The following is a 16,905-nucleotide window of genomic DNA, read 5'->3' on the forward strand; positions in this document are numbered from 1 at the left end:
ACCAGATTTCCTTTGGTGCTTTTCAGATTTGTTGAGTTGTAGGTGTCAGACTCAGGGTGGCAAACTTTTAGTTTTAATACATTTGTAGACACCATAGGAAAATAACCATCTTAATCTATGGTAGCAAACACTAATAGGAGTCTGGGAGCACTTTTCCAACTAACACATTTCAAAAACTTATAAGATTTATCAATGGGTACTACCAGATTCTGATTTTTTAAATTCATTTGAAAAAACATCTAATGGGGAAATCTTTGGTATTGACATTTTGTAGGCATAGGTCTGGTAGACCTAATTAGAACTGGGCCATAAATAATGTTGATTAAAATAGTGCATAAATGCTACAATTTAGGTAATAATTTCAGAAGCTGAAACTGACATGCCTCTTCTTTTCTTTTGTTAGGAATCTGGTATGGAATTCTTGAAGGCATTGGAATTCTTTCTGTCATCACAAATGCATTTGTTATTGCTGTGACTTCAGATTTCATCCCACGGCTTGTTTATGCTTACAAATATGGACCATGTGCTGGTCAAGGAGAGGCTGGACAAAAGTAATTTTTTAAGAAATATGCTACAAAATAATACAAATATCTTTCGCAGTTTCAGTTTTAGAACCTCATAGCAACACGTCTAAGACTTCATTCAGTTTTCCATAGATAGGACTATGAACTTTTTAATGAGATATTTAAGGAGAAATATCATTATTAAGCTTCTTCTTTGCATCCAAATTATTCTGTTTGACTCCACTGCAAAAATAATAAAAACAATTTGAAGGAGACTAAATCACCAATACAACCCACTTTTATTAGCTTTTATATGGGAAAGCAGGCCTACAAAGCTTTTTAGAAAGAACAAGTATTCTGACAATAACTAAACAATAACTTTGGTTTAAGATTATTGATCATGTGATTGTCCTATTAAAGAACACCACCATATAAAACAATGTTCCTCTGTGACACCAATAAGATCTATTATTTCTATTTTGATATTTCTTTTATATGAGATAAACCTCTCACTATTATATAGGCTTTTGAACAACCATAGATGACATATCTATATGATTGAATCAGAATAAGCTAGGCAGCATTTGTTTCATTAACCATTTAGATGTATTATATTTTACATTTCTGCTATACAGAAAGCTATTTCCAAAATTTTCTTATGAGTGAATATACTTGGATGTGTTCTGTTTCCCTTCCCCCAATACTCCCAGCAAAGAGTCCGTCAGAGGCCTTCCTTTTTTTTTTCCCTTTTATTTACATAGATACATGTCCTGGCCACGTCTACCCACGGGCCTGCCAAGTTTCTGGAGATAACGAGGAAATTATAGATAAGGCCAGAATTACTCACGAATATATTCTTCCCTCCATGAAATAGTTAGCTCGCGCCAAATTCATTGCTTTGTCCGAGACAAAAAACCAGGAAGTCCCGCCTCCTATTTATAGTCTCTGCAGATGTCACTGCATGACAATTATGACTTGGCTTTGTCCCAACTCTTCCGCTGCTGCGCACGTCGATCAAGCCTTCGTAATCTTGCGTCCCTCCAAAACTGTTCTTGGGGCGTTGCCAAATCAGAAGAAGGGCCGGGGGAATCAGGCCGTGCCGGCCCTCCCTTTGAGTGGGTGCCAGGGAGGAGAGGGCTCAAGAGAAACAGGGCTTGCCAGGTCTTCTCCTCATTTTCTGAATCATCCGAGTCCAGGAGTCTGGGTCCAGGAACCTGGGTCACAACACTATCCCTCACCGCAGGGCCCTTCCCCCGGGGCTGACGATCGGGATGCGGTCGGGCTGGGTTCTGCTCATGGAAGGCCTGCACCAGGTCAGGGGCATGAACGTCGGAGGCATCTACCCAGGAGAAATCAGTCCCGTATCCCTTCCACGCGATCAAATATTGCAAACGACCCTTTAGCCAGCGAGAGTCTCGTACGCTGTGGACTTCGTATTCCTCCGACCCGTCCTCGGCGACAGTGACGGGTGCTGTTGGGCACCGAAGGGGACTCGGTGTGGCCTCAGGAACCAGAAGGGACCGGTGAAAAACGGGGTGGATCCGCATGGATCGTGGCAGGGTCAGTCGGTAGGCTACCGGGTTGATGACTGCCTCGACAGGGAACGGGCCGATGAATCGGTGGTCCAACTTCTTTACCGGCCGGTCGGACGGGAGGTGTTTGGTGGAGAGCCACACCCGGTCTCCAACTGCCAGCGGGGGCGTTGCCTGTCGGGAGCGGTCAGCGGACCGTTGTAGTCCTCCTTTGCCCGATTCAGCTGCTGACGTACCAACTGTTGGACCGCATGCAATTCCGTCAGGAAGGTCTGCGTTCGGGAACAGGAGAGTCCGGTGGTGCCAGAGGAAGAGCGGATGGTACCCCACATTGGCAAAGAACGGGGTCATCTGAGTAGAGGTGTGCTGAGAGTTGTTAAAAGCAAACTCCGCCAGAGATAGGTAGTCGGCCCAGTTGTCCTGTTGCTGGTTGATGAAGCAACGGAGATACTGTTCCAGTATACCGATGACCTTCTCTGTACCCCCGCCGGTCTCCGGATGGTGCGATGACGACAGACATACCTGCACCTCCAACGCGGCCATCAGGCTCTTCCAGAAGCGGGCTGTGAACTGAACTCCGCGGTCCGAAACCACCCTGTCCGGTAGACCATGGAGGTGGAAGATGTGCTGCAGAAAGAGGCGGGCGTTTTGCGGCTGTGGGCAGTCCGCGGCATGGGATGAAGTGTGCCATCTTGGTGAGCATGTCCACCACCACCAGCACCGTGGTGAACCCAGAGGACGGCGGCAGGTCTGTCAGGAAATCCATAGAGATCGCCCCCCAGGGTCTGTCGGGTGTCGGCAAGGGTTGGGGGAGCCCGGAGGGGCCCCGTGGCGGTCTTGGCTTGCCGGCACGGTACGCAGGATGTCACGTAGGCATGTATATCATGCCGCACTCGGGGCCACCAAAAGGTCCGTGTCACCAGGTGGAGGGTCTTGAAGAACCCAAAATGTCCTGCTGCAGGGTTGTCGTGGCACTGGGTCATGACGAGGGCTCGGAGTGGTCCTGTGGGTACATATAATCGCCCCCGAAACTTGAGTAAGTCCTCCTCCAAGGTCCAAGGAGACGTGGGGCCCACCTCCGCTCTCCTTTGCTGCGACCAGGCGTCCTGGCGCTGCGCCTCTCGCACCTGGGCCCGCAAGTCCACTGGCTCCCGTGCTGCGGCCAAGGCTTCTGCCGGCAGCACTGTCCCAAGAAGGTCGGGAACATCTCAGGCTGCCCAGAAAACTTATCCGGCACGGTTATCGGGCACTTGCGACGAGGAGGAGGAGTGGGAGGATGGGGGGGGGCTGCAGGCACATTCCTGGCAGCAAGTTGGCCTGCCAAGTGAGCCACTTGCTGCTGGAGCTGTTGATTAGCCGCGTGTAGCTGCTCTAACTGCTGCTGTACCTGCTGCTGATCCATCTTTGGTGGAAGATGTTTTAGTCAGGTCTCGGACAAAATGTTCTGTTTCCCTTCCCCCAATACTCCCAGCAAAGAGTCCGTCAGAGGCCTTCCTTTTTTTCCTTTTATTTACATAGATACATGTCCTGGCCACGTCTACCCACGGGCCTGCCAAGTTTCTGGAGATAACGAGGAAATTATAGATAAGGCCAGAATTACTCACGAATATATTCTTCCCTCCATGAAATAGTTAGCTCGCCAAATTCATTGCTTTGTCCGAGACAAAAACCAGGAAGTCCCGCCTCCTATTTATAGTCTCTGCAGATGTCACTGCATGACAATTATGACTTGGCTTTGTCCCAACTCTTCCGCTGCTGCGCACGTCGATCAAGCCTTCGTAATCTTGCGTCCCTCCAAAACTGTTCTTGGGGCGTTGCCAAATCAGAAGAAGGCCCGGGAGAATCAGGCCGTGCCGGCCCCTCCCTTTGAGTGGGTGCCAGGGAGGGAGAGGGCTCAAGAGAAACAGGGCTTGCCAGGTCTTCTCCCTCATTTTCTGAATCATCCGAGTCCAGGAGTCTGGGTCCAGGAACCTGGGTCACAACAGGATGTTACTGCAGCTTTGTCATAGGACAGTGATGGCTAACCTTTTTGTCATTGCATGCCAGGAGGCGGACGGGGTGGGTGGATCATGCGCATGCGCACATGCCCACACCCATAATTCTATATGCCCCACCCTCACGCATACACACGCAAGCCCCCGTGATCCCCCCTACTCCTGCCATGTATGACCCAGTATGCCCGTTTTTCTCTCTCACCTGGCTCCAGAAAAAAAAAATCAGCATGAGAGAAGTATATATTTAGCATATTCACAAATAAATATTTAACTAAGATCTATTATAATAGTTTATACTAACATAAAAATAGTTGGACCCATACTGCATTCTGTGTATCCTATTCAGTTCATCCCATTCATTTCAACTAAAATCAATATAATCTAAGTTAGCCTTGATTAAAATTCCATTGAGCCCGGTGGATATTCTGTAATTTTAAGTTTGTTAACTTTGTTCTTCATTCCAACTGTGAAAAAAGTATCTTTTTCTTATAGCCCTTTGGCTCAGTATTAAAAATAAATTAACTAAAAATTGGTCAGTGACCAAAATAAATGTTTTCATTTACTGGAATACTAACTAGAATCTCATGTGCAGTTCTCCATTGACATTATTTATCTTTTTAAATAATTTTATATAACATGTGATTGCAGAATAAATATTTTAATGGAGAATCAGTATTTTTCTCTTGAATTTATGAAAAAACAAACCCCTAAGCCCTTAAAAAACCTGAACAATTTTGTGTTTTTTCCAGATAATAAAATCTTTGGTGTATATTTATCTCAACATACAAATAACCAGACTAATGCTTTGGAAGAGATGTTTACTCTTATTTTCCCAATTGTAAATGATCAGAAGCTTGGCAGATAATTTATGTATTATTTTCATCAATTCAGAATTAAATCCAATAGTTCTTCCTAGGATGTTCATGGTTAGCAAATGATCTAAGTAATATGGACCTGAGGTTTTGTAAGTACTTATTACAGAATCTGGTGTAAGAAGGCTGACTTCTCAGTAAAATCATTCTTTCTTTCTAGGTGTATGGTTGGCTATGTTAATGCAAGTTTATCACTATTTTTGGTGTCTGATTTTGAACATCGTTCAGAGCCATCATCAAATGGAAGTGAGCTTTCTGATGCATCTTTAAAATATTGCAGGTAAAGAAACGTGTGAAAATGCTGCATGTTTATCAGAATTTTTACTGCTTTAACATCATTATTTTTATTCAATCAGTATACATCTTTTTTTAAAAAAAATTAACATTGACCTAAAGCACAGGTATCAAACTTGCGGTGCCACATTGCTGTCATGTGATGTTTTGCGACGTTTCCCCCCTTTGCAGAGCTGGGGTGGGCGTGGCCTGTGTGTGATACATCCGTCCCACGGCTGCAAGTTTGGCATCCCTGACCTAAAGCAATAGTACCTACAAAAATCCATTTTCAGAAATAGAAAACTTTAAATGCTTGCCTGAGTAAAATAAAAGTGTTTTATGCCATATGAAATCAAATCAGGGTTTTCCTGAGTTATTCTTAGGTCTTCCTCACAACTTCCATCAGCAATTTGGGATGGTAAAAATACTAATTTATCCAATGTAGTGCATATGAAGCAAAGGACTAAAATGCTGACTGGATACCATTTTATTATAGAAAAAGCTTGAACATTATCCACTAACATCCACAGGGAGGGACAAACAGGCAAGGTAGCTGTAGCATGATAAAAACCCATATGCATGACACTGAATCATATACAAACTGGTAGAGCCTCAATCATACTACAATCACCATCTTGCCTGTTCTGACATCCTCCCACAGATATGAAAGACATTAGTAGCTATGTAGACCATTGGTATCTGCCTTTAAGATGTGACTTGTACAGGTAGTTAAGATTATGACTATTCATTCAGTAACTGTTCAAAGTTATATCGGCATTGAATAAGGGAGACCTAGGATAGGTCCTCAGAATTCCAGCTTTTGCAATGTCCCACTGGTCACATGAGCACAATTTCCAACTTTCCTGCTGGCTTCCCACAAGCAAAGACAATGGGAAAGCCAGCAGGAAATCAGAAGTCACAATGTCAGCCTTAACCAGGTAGACCCACAAGAAACATAAGCTATTTCTACTTTATTGTAAAACTATATTAACAGAACTTTATAAGTGTGAAAGTACAATTGTCCCTCCATCAGTTCTCCTTAAAAAAGGTCCTTCCTGAGCCTTTCTCTGCCTATTATGCAGCTATGGACTATGCTGTCTCTTATGGACTATGCTGCCTCTTAGTCACCAACGAGTGGTCCGTGGACCACTGGTGGTCGTGAGAAAATTTTGGTGGTCTGCAGAAAAATTTGCATTTTTTAATATTGCACTAAATCAGGAGTCCTCAAAGTACGGCCCATGGGCTGAATACATGGAATGAACGCTTGTGTTGCTGCAGAAAGTCTTCACCTTTGGGGTCTTCTTGTGTGGGTCAGAAGGAGGCAGAAATTCTGACTTGGGGTCTGCTGGTGTGGGGCTTTGGGCGAAGACTGGAGGGAAGGGCCACTGGTGGCGAAGAGCTGGAGGGCCTTGATCCAGTGGGACTGCATCATGGCTTGGAACTGCCTGACCATCTCAGCCCACTAAGCCTCCAGGTGCCAGTACCTGGCCTTGCACTCCCGCAGGTCTTCCCTCTGCTTGGAAAGCCTATGGTCCTAGTCCTCAGTGAGGTGCTTCTACCGAGCCTCCTTCTCGGTCAGATCCAATATAAACTGAGCCAGCTGTTTTGCCAACTCTTTCTCATAGTGGCTGCTTAGCTCCAACAACTGCTTCCTGTTAGGGCCCTAAGGAGCCCAAGCGGGCAGGCAAGGAATGGCTGGGAGGAGAGGGGGGGGGAGAGGCCAGCGAGGCACCCCTCGATGTGAGTGACATCAAGTTGGCCATGCCCACCCGGTCACATGACCACTTAGCCACACGCATCCAGCCAGTCATTAGGCAGATCATATTAGTGGTCTGTGGGATTTAAAATTATGAATTTAGTGGTCCCCGAGATCCAAAAGGTTGGGGACCCCTGCCCTAGACAGCATCATTTTGCCTATTCTCCCAAAGACATTCTACCATACCATTGCAGTCATCATAGGAGGCCCCCACTTAACAATCCATGTGGTTTTCATTTAACAGCGGCAACTGGAACTGCCAGAATTGGCATCACTGAATGGCATGATCATGTGATGTCGCACTTTACAACCATATTGCTTACTGATGGAGTTTCCAGTTCCAATTGCCATTGTAACCTGAGGACTATCTGTAGTCACATTAAATCTGTTATGAAAATGTAACAGCACTTAGATGTAATGCAGAAGCTGTGTTTGAATTTTAATACCAAAAGATGAAGAGCAAAATATAAATAGAAGAGAGATGGAAACACAAGAAATAGGTAAGAAGCACACGTAGTAAGCTAAAAATCAGACATTTACATAGATAAATGTGGCAACCTGTGACATATGACGACTTAACCCATTGATTACCATGGTTGATCTGACTGGTCTCACTAGCTTGGCAGGTGTCCCTTTTCTCCCTCATCATTCCATGTGTCCCTCACAAAGATACATACTCAGTGGAATGGGATGTCAATAACAGATAAAATTGGTATGCCATTCTTCTTCAAATTATTACCTACTCAGTTATTTACAACTGTCATACAGTTCTCTTTTATGGCAAACAACCTGCAAATGCAAATATAAATGGTTTAAATCATCTTGTTGTTTGTCTGGAAGCTCAGTATATTGGAAATTTCCATAATCTTTCAATACCTTTAATTTCAATTATTAATGGGATCAATGGTGAACAAAGGCTTCAAGACAGACTTAATATCATAGTAGTGTTGATATACATTCAGTAGATATTTTGCATTTTAATAGATAAAATTTATCTTTTTTCTGCTTGTCCTTTCAGGTACAGAGACTATCGTGATCCCCCTCATTCTCCAGTGCCCTATGGTTACACATTACAGTTCTGGCATGTCTTAGCTGCACGATTGGCATTTATTATTGTTTTTGAGGTAAGTTTCAGTTTTGCAGCCTTCCAAATATAAAACTTAAAAATGATTGAACTGCCACTTCAGTTCAGTGTCAAGTATAAAATGCTGATATTATTAACACTGGATAGGCTAACCCTATATAATAAATTCTGGTTTCCTGTGCTCAATCTTTTTCTCTTCCAATATCTATTGAAAGCTTGCTGAAATGTTTTTTTCACAACACTATTCATATATATTCACAGTACAAGATCCTCCTATGTGAATCTATTAATTTAAAATAGCTGTTGTTTGTATGTATGATGGCTCATAGTACCAGGGATGCAGATAATTCACATGTAAACATGTTAAAATTTAATTTAAATAGTACTAAAATAAAAAAATAAAATTCTTAAATGTATCTGGATTGTTCCCTCCTATTTCTTTATTGTACTGAACTAAATAAATTGACACTAGTAAGTACAGTTAGAAATTAACATTGCTATTTGAGTACTATAAAGAATAGATACCAGTAGTTGTTCTTTGGGATGTGAGGATGTTAATAGAAAAAAAGTGATTCTTTTAAAAAAGAAAATACAGAAATATAAAGAGTGTGTGAAGGCAACTGTATTTTTCCCATTAATTTATTAATAATAAAGATTACTTCGTAAGTGTTCAGGTTTTCATGCTAGTAAACTCGCTGTTAAAACTTTTTTTACAGCACCTTGTGTTTTGCATAAAACACTTGATTTCCTATTTAATCCCAGATCTTCCTAAAGATCTAAGGGATCGTATGAGAAGAGAAAAATATCTGATTCAGGAAATGATGTATGAAGCTGAACTTGAGCGCCTCCAAAAAGAACAAAAGGAGAGGAAGAAAAATGGAAAATCTTACCACAAGGAATGGCCATAACTAACGGAATGAGCATTTCTAAATACAGGTGTAAAGTAAATTCTCTGTAATTTTTCAAATAAATCAAAAGTTCGGATGGGTATTTTATGAGGACGTTGAACAGGGGTACTGAACACAAATCAGTAACCTGCACGTTTTCCAGTTAGTGTATTTTCATTAAAGGATACAGTATAACATACTTATATCCAGCTATGGATAGGATTTAGCAATATCTTTTTCAGAGCCATGCAAAGCATCTGTAGAAGGCAGTTGATGTTCTTGAAGCATTAAAGTGGCTCTATTCTGCAAAAGGATAAGCATACTAAAAGTAATCCTTTTTTTTTTTTTAGAGAATGCCTCATTTAGCAACTATCCAAAGTTATAATGGAAAAAGTAACTTTACGACCAGTCCTTGCATTTATGACGTTTGCAGGTCTGTAAAGCACAGGAATGCTGAAACATAAGCAATGTTGAAGTTTCACTAAACAACTGCTTTGCGCTTAACTACCGATTGGCTGGTGCCAATTGTGATTACTAAACAAGAAGTACCTGTACTTTGAAGACTTTTTAGTGGCTGCCTGTCCATCATGTGTGCATGCCCAGGCCACACTTATGCTGGAAATGCAGGCACCCACACTGGTAGCCATTTAAAATCTTTGAAAGAGTAGTTGTGCTTCTTCCAGAGGAAGTGGATTCTTTAATATTTCAAGGAAGAATTTTCACCAGCATTACTTCATGTGGCTCCAGGATACTGTATAGATATTAGCATCTCTCTTCTTTTTCTTTGACATATATGTCATGTTTCTGCCAAGAGTTTTGGGTCTGGAAATATGACCAACTCTCCCTGTTTACTGTGTATGCGTGGATCTCCTCTTCCAAAGATAGAGAGGAAGAGGCGAATGGCATGCATACTCAGTAGTATCTGATACCTATCTCCAAGATACTTATTTGCAATCTGATTATGTCTCCTAGGCTGCCAAAAAACAAAAAGCTAGAAGAAAAAAACTAGAGAAATATATATTGCATTAACTATCCAGTTTTAAATTAAATTGAAACTTATTTTTTAGCATTCTAGTAACCATATTACAATCATAGTACAAGTTTAAGGATTCAGGATTAGTTACATTTAACTAATACATTTAATATAGAAAAGGCATATGCACCCTAATAATTTAACTGGAAAAGAAAGATGGAAAGAAAAACTATTAACATAAAAGTTTTAATGAAAGCTCAGCTGATTTTTGTTTATGCTGTGTAGGGCTGGGGAGGTAGCAGACCTATATTCTTTTCCTTTTGGCATTTCCTTGAGAACCCTGTCTTCAGGAAAGTGGAAATGATGCAATGTCAATTCATGGGCAATTTTAAAACAGCAAATGGGGCAAAACATTTCAAGGAGTTTATTATTTGGAATAATGAGGCAGCCTGTATATGATTGCTTTTGAATCTAGAAAAAAATAGTCAAATAAACCTAACGTATACACCCTTGATCATTTTTTAGTCTGATTGTTCTTTTCTGTGTTGTTTCATCTGACATTTTTGAGTTTGGAAATAGAAATATATATAACATTATCACTGATTAAAAGCATACCGTGTTTCCCTGAAAATAAGACCCTGTCTTATGTTTTTTTGAACCCTGAAATACGTGCTTACTGCCATGTGCGCAAAAGCCCAATTGGGCTTATTATCAGGGGATGTCTTATTTTCGGGGAAACGGTATTATAGTAGTATTTTTTACTGTTATGTACATTAGACATACTGTTTGCATTGCAATTTTTAAAGGAAATGCTATGTATCATTGATGAATATGTACTGTATATATTGTTTATTTGTAAATACCAAAAAAAACATGAAAATCAATTTTACACTTATAGAATACTATTATCATAAAGCTATATTTAGCATTCCTACAGTTATATAATAAATTTTAAAACATGTTATGAATTAAATTTTTGCTTTTGTGTTTATTTTTCAAAGAATAAAAAACATATTTTATGAAAGTCTGTTATGATTTTCTCTTTTAAAACATTACTCATTTAAATCCACATTATATTAAGAAATTGGTTGCTCCCAAAATTAGAATAATTATCTGGCACCTTAAAACATCCCCCAAGTGAGCACAAAACCACAATGTTTTCCTGTAATCTGGTGGTCATTCCAGCATGTCTTTCCAGTGTGAATCTTCCAGGCTTTGTTAGTGTAGTTTCTCTTTTGGTGATTTTTTTAAAAAACTTAATTGCGATAGTTATTGACAGGTTTATGGTACTTTATTTTCCTCCTATTAATTGCCTTGTTTATGTACTATTTATAAGAATGGTATATGTTGTTTACTATTCCTTTTTTAAATTGTATTTTATGGATTATATGATCTTAAGATTTTGCTATGCAAGATGATAGAAAAGATATCCAGTCTTCAATCTTTTAGTCTTTATCTAGCTGAAAACATTTCTAGTGGGATTCATTCCTTTCTATTCCCAAGTAGTAAAAAGAGCTCGAAGAAGCTTTTTCCCAGATGATTAGTTCATCTCAAAGTAAGATGGTTAACTGTGAGTTGTTACTTTGAAGGGCTCCAGTCCAGTGACATTTCCCTGCCCTTTGGACTGCTCACCCCAATGCTGATGTGATTAACAAGAAGAAAATTGTGTTTACATTCATTGGAAAGGAAGAAATAACAAGCGAGTAAGGTGCATAATATGGAATTCACATGAAAAGAAAGTGATAAGGCTGGCTGTTTGCCTAGTATACACTTGCAAGGCAAAATCCATCAGCTATTAACTTATGAAGATCAAGACAGGGATCTTATTAATTTCAGGCAGCAGTGCCAGTGTAGGAAACAACTAATTAAGGTCACAGAGTAGAGCTTGTTAACTAGCCATTAGTACTTTTTAAGAAAGTGTTGCACAGCAGAGAAAAGTTCCTCAGGAAGTGGAAGTGGGGGTGGCTCAGGCACAGGATACAAGTTCTCTGAAACAGAACTCTACAAACCTAACGGAGAAGAGTGAGTAGGATCTCTGATGCTTAGCCACTGAAGACACTAATCCAAAATAACCGGTCCTCCAAAAGGGCCATTTGTCCTCTAACTGCATCTTCATTACTTTTGTTTTACGCTGGTCAAGTTGTTTGTAATACAATTGAGGAATGTTACAAAGTTTCTCTTATTTGTTATTATTAACACTCCAAAATATTGAGGGCTTTCTCAAAAAGTAGAAAGAGTTCCTAAGTATCTATTAATTTGTTAGAAATGAAAAACATGAAAATGTTACTCAATTTTCATTATTTTAGGTATTTCAAGAGAATGCGCATTGGAAATTGCAGATATTGCAAAAATTAAATGGACCAGGGAGAGGATGTTTGCAAACTTTTTTCCAGATTGAGGAACCTGTTAGGATATCTGGATATAAACAAATCCCAAAACTTTTAATCAAGAGGAAGAGCTTCAGTTGATGTCCCATCTTTTCTGTTGTATCTTGGGGAAATTGTGATGAATTTTGTTCTTAATTTCTCACAAAGTAGGCGCAAATTCTTGTGGAATTCAATGTTCCATGGAACACAGTTTAAAAACCTTAATCTAGACATAAACCAAGTATATTTACACTGACAATTGAAAGACATGCATAACCGATCAATTTTCATCTAAGAAGGCACTAATCTAAAAAATTATTTTGTGCATATGCACAGAATGGTAAAGATTGTAATTTCAACATACTAGTCTTCCAAAACCATTTGCAACTTCCTTTAATAGCTTTCATTAAAAATAAAACCTCCATCACATAGTTCTGCCACATAATAGTCAGTGGAATGTGTTTTATGCATTGTAAATTAAAAAGTTTATTTGGAAAAGAGATGAAAAACAAAAACAAAAAAACACAACATACCCATGTGCACAAGGAAATTCTTTTTGTGATTTATATTGTGAATATTTTGTCACTTAACAATATTGTAAAAATTATGTTCAAAATTTAGAATTCATCAATGCATTAACTGTTTTACATAAAAGCATAAATAAAACAAATGTAAGGTTCTTCAACAAATAATGGAATGTTATATATTAAACTTTTGCTTTTGCATTTCTATAGAATTTAGTTTACCATAAAAACATGCTTATGCTTTGACAATCGGTAAGAACATAACCAAAATAATTTCAATAATTATTGAAAAATAAAAAAGTTTTTCCACTTCAAATATAACTGAGTAAAAACCAAAGATTGCTATATGCTCTACATTACTGTATTCTATGGGTTTCGTTTACAGAAGTTTTTTTATAGAAATGCTCTTCTTTTCTGTTTTGTCCTCTGAATCAGCCTTGTTCAGGAGCAACCTGTTTTGCTGACTGCAAATGTAATACAAATTAAAAACAACATAATCTTTATACAGAGATTAAAATTAAAAACAACATTATCTTTATAAAGAGGTGCTGATTCAGTTCTACAGGGGAATTATTGAATCTCATCTGTACCTCCATAACTGTCTGGTTTGGCTCTGCAACCAAACAAGACAGAAACAGACTTCAAAGGATAGTTAGAGCTGCAGAAAAAACATGTATACTACACGAGTCAAAAAGAGGGCTGAGAAAGTATCTACAGACCCCTCACATCCTGGACATAAATTGTTTCAACTTCTACCCTCAAAGTGATGCTATAGGACACTGCACACCAGAACAACTGGACACAAGGGCAGTTTTTTTTTAAATGCCATTACTCTGCTAAACAACTAATTCCCACAACACTATCAAATTAACTACTAAGACTATTACTATTCTTCTTCTCATCCTTACTAGTACCTATCTCTTCTCACTTATGGCTATATCCATGTTTATTTATTTATTTATTTATTTATTTGATTTGATTTTTATACCGCCCTTCTCCCGAAGGACTCAGGGCGGTGTACAGGCATAATAAAACCGACAATACAATATATAAGTTTAAAATACGATTTAAAAAACTTATTTTAAATTAGCCCAATGATTAAAATTTCCCATACTAAAAACCCCGTTTAAAATAAATAAATTTAAACATTAAAATCCCAATTTAAGCCAGCCCCGCGCGGATAAAAAGATGAGTCTTGAGTTCGCGACGAAATGTCCGAAGGTCGGGTATTTGGCGTAAACCCGGGGGAAGCTCGTTCCAGAGTGGGAGCCCCACAGAGAAGGCCCTTCCCCTGGGGGCCGCCAGCCGACATTGTTTGGCGGACGGCACCCTGAGAAGTCCCTCTCTATGGGAGCGTACGGGTCGGTGGGAGGCGTGTGGTAACAGCAGGCGGTCCCGTAAGTACCCAGGTCCTAAGCCATGGAGCGATTTAAAGGTCATAACCAACACCTTAAAGTGCACCCGGAAGGCCACAGGCAGCCAGTGCAGTCTGCGCAGGAGCGGTGTTACATGGGAGCTACGCGTAGCTCCCTCTATAACCCGCGCAGCTGCATTCTGGACTAACTGAAGCCTCCGAGCGCACTTCAAGGGGAGCCCCATGTAGAGAGCATTACAGTAATCCAAGCGAGAGGTAACGAGCGCATGAGTGACTGTGCATAAGGCATCCCGATCAAGGAAGGGGCGCAACTGCCGAACCAGGCGAACCTGGTGGAAGGCCCTCCTGGAGACGGCCGTCAAATGGTCTTCAAACGACAGCCGATCATCCAGGAGGACACCCAAGTTGCGCACCCTATCCTTTGGGGCCAGTAACTCGCCTCCAACAGCCAGCCGCGGCTGCAGCTGACTGAATCGGGGTGCCGGCATCCACAGCCACTCCGTCTTGGAGGGATTAAGCTTGAGCCTGTTTCTCCCCATCCAGACCCGTACAGCTTCCAAACACGGGACAGCACTTGAAAACTTCATTGGGGTGGTCCGGGGTGGAAAAATACAGCTGGGTGTCGTCAGCGTACTGCTGGTATCTCACCCGAAACCACTGATGATCTCACCCAGCGGCTTCATGTAGATGTTGAACAGCAGGCGAGAGAATCGACCCCTGTGGGACCCCACAAGTGAGGCCCCTCGCGGTCGACCTCTGCCCCGTCAACACCGTCTGCGACCGGTCAGAGATAGGAGGAGAACCACCGATATCGGTGCCTCCACTCCCAATCCTCCAACCGCGCAACAGGATACCATGATCGATGGTATTGAGCGCGCTGAGAGGTCTAATAGGACCAGGGCAGAGGAATATCCCTGTCCCTGGCCCTCCAGAGATCATCCACCAATGCGACCAAAGCTGTCTCCGTGCTGTATCCGGGTCGGAAGCGGACTGGAGCAGGTCTAGATAGACATCTTCATCCAGGTGTTGGGGCAGCTGTCGCCACGGCACTCTCTACAACCTTCGCAACAAAGCGAAGGTTGGAGACTGGACGATAATTACCCAAAATAGCTGGGTCCAAAGAGGGCTTCTTAAGGAGGGGTCTCACCACCGCCTCTTTCAAGGCGGCAGGAAGACCCGTCCAACAAGCGTTGATAATCCTCTGGAGCCAGCCTCGTGTCACCGCCTGAGTGGCCAGTACCAGCCAGGAAGGACACGGGTCCAGTAAACATGTCGTGCCGTGAAGCCTCCCCAACAACCTGTCCACGTCCTCGGGAGCCACAGGGTCAAACTCATCCCAAATGTGCTCAACAAGACGTGCCTCCTCTCCCTCGCTTGGATCATCCCAAATTCGGTCCAGACCGTCCCTCAGCTGAGCGATTTTATCGTATAGATAACCACTAAACTCCTCGGCTCATCCCTGCAAAGGGTCATCCCGCACCTCCTGATGTAGGAGAGAGCGGGTCACCCGAAACAGGGCGGCCGGGCGGTTATCTGCCGACGCAATGAGGGTGGAGGCGTAGGAGCGCCTCGCTTCCCTCATTGCCACTAGGTAGGTCCTAGAATAGGTCCTAACTAGTGTCCGATCAGCTTCGGAGCGACTGGACCTCCAGGTGCTCTCTAGGTGTCTATGTTGCTTGTATCTTTACAACTGATACTGTTTTTACTGTTTCCTAGTATGATTTGATTGCTTATTAGTATCCTATGACTATCACTAAGTGTTGTATCTTACGATTCTTGACAAATATATTTTTTTTCTTTATGTACACTGAGAGCATATGCACCAAAGACAAATTCCTTGTGAGTCCAATCACATTTGGCAAATCAAGAATTGAATTCTATTCTATTCTATTCTATTCTATTCTATTCTATTCTATTCTATTCTATTCTATTCTATTCTATTCTATTCTACCTTTGTTCCTTTACCAAGGCCGCATTCTTTATCAATTTGATTTATGTGGCCGCCCATCTTACAAACTCAGGTTCTGATCAGCTAATACAATACTAAAACCAAAAGCAAAATTGACAAGGAAAAAATAGCAGGAAACAGATGTAAAGTAACTGAGAGCAACTCCATTTGTACAACTTCCATCATTACAATGAAGCCCAATGCTCAAATGAAAAGTCAATTCTTCAAGGACTTACAGAAGTTAAAGGTTTAAAATATCAGGATGGAATATGTAGCATTTCAGATTTGATTCCAAATGTATCAAGGTATATAAAACCAGAAATGTAGTACTTTTCTGGAACTTTTTAAAGCAGGTACTATGCTTTTCTTGAGCAGAGGCTGAACTCTGCAAGCACCATGTGATCCCAAGGGGAAAAAATTGTGACATCTACTTCTGTCTGTTGCTGTTAATTGCTATGTTTTCATTCCTTTATTCTTCAAATTGTCTTACTAAAATCAAATCTACACAGCTCTATTAATATATACCCTTAAATTCCAAGTAAGGTTGGAGAATACCCAAAATCCACTTGCTCTAATTCATTATGATCTAATTGTAAAAAGGTTATTTAAATTGCCTTGTGATCTGATCATGAAGTTCAGTAGAGTGATATAGTTTAGATAAACATCTTGAATCTAACACCTATATATTTAGTAAATGTTACCCAGTTACTGATAATTAATACTTGGAAAAAAGATACTGAACTGTCCTGTAAATTCAAATTCATACCAGACATCTAATATGAATCTTTGAAATTTAAACCTACAAATATTCTATTAGC

General features: G+C 40.9%; 2 protein-coding genes across 2 annotated transcripts in view; one reads left to right on the forward strand and one right to left on the reverse strand.

The window, feature by feature from the left end:
• The window catches only part of ANO4 (anoctamin 4), a 71,745-nt gene extending 61,472 nt beyond the window's left edge, over window positions 1–10,273 (forward strand). Inside the window, exons 23-26 of the mRNA XM_058191396.1 lie at window positions 404–551; window positions 5,062–5,181; window positions 7,949–8,054; window positions 8,731–10,273. Coding sequence (XP_058047379.1) covers window positions 404–551; window positions 5,062–5,181; window positions 7,949–8,054; window positions 8,731–8,922 — 566 coding nt within the window. The 3' untranslated portion in view covers window positions 8,923–10,273. The remainder of the gene's footprint in view (window positions 1–403; window positions 552–5,061; window positions 5,182–7,948; window positions 8,055–8,730) is intronic.
• Window positions 9,112–16,905, reverse strand: part of LOC131202556 (sodium-coupled monocarboxylate transporter 1-like) — a 31,440-nt gene continuing 23,646 nt past the window's right edge. Inside the window, exon 15 of the mRNA XM_058191660.1 lies at window positions 9,112–9,204. Within this exon, the coding sequence (XP_058047643.1) occupies window positions 9,112–9,204 (93 nt within the window). The remainder of the gene's footprint in view (window positions 9,205–16,905) is intronic.

The sequence above is a fragment of the Ahaetulla prasina genome, chromosome 7 (assembly GCF_028640845.1).
Source record: "Ahaetulla prasina isolate Xishuangbanna chromosome 7, ASM2864084v1, whole genome shotgun sequence".
Taxonomy (NCBI): Eukaryota; Metazoa; Chordata; class Lepidosauria; order Squamata; family Colubridae; genus Ahaetulla; species Ahaetulla prasina.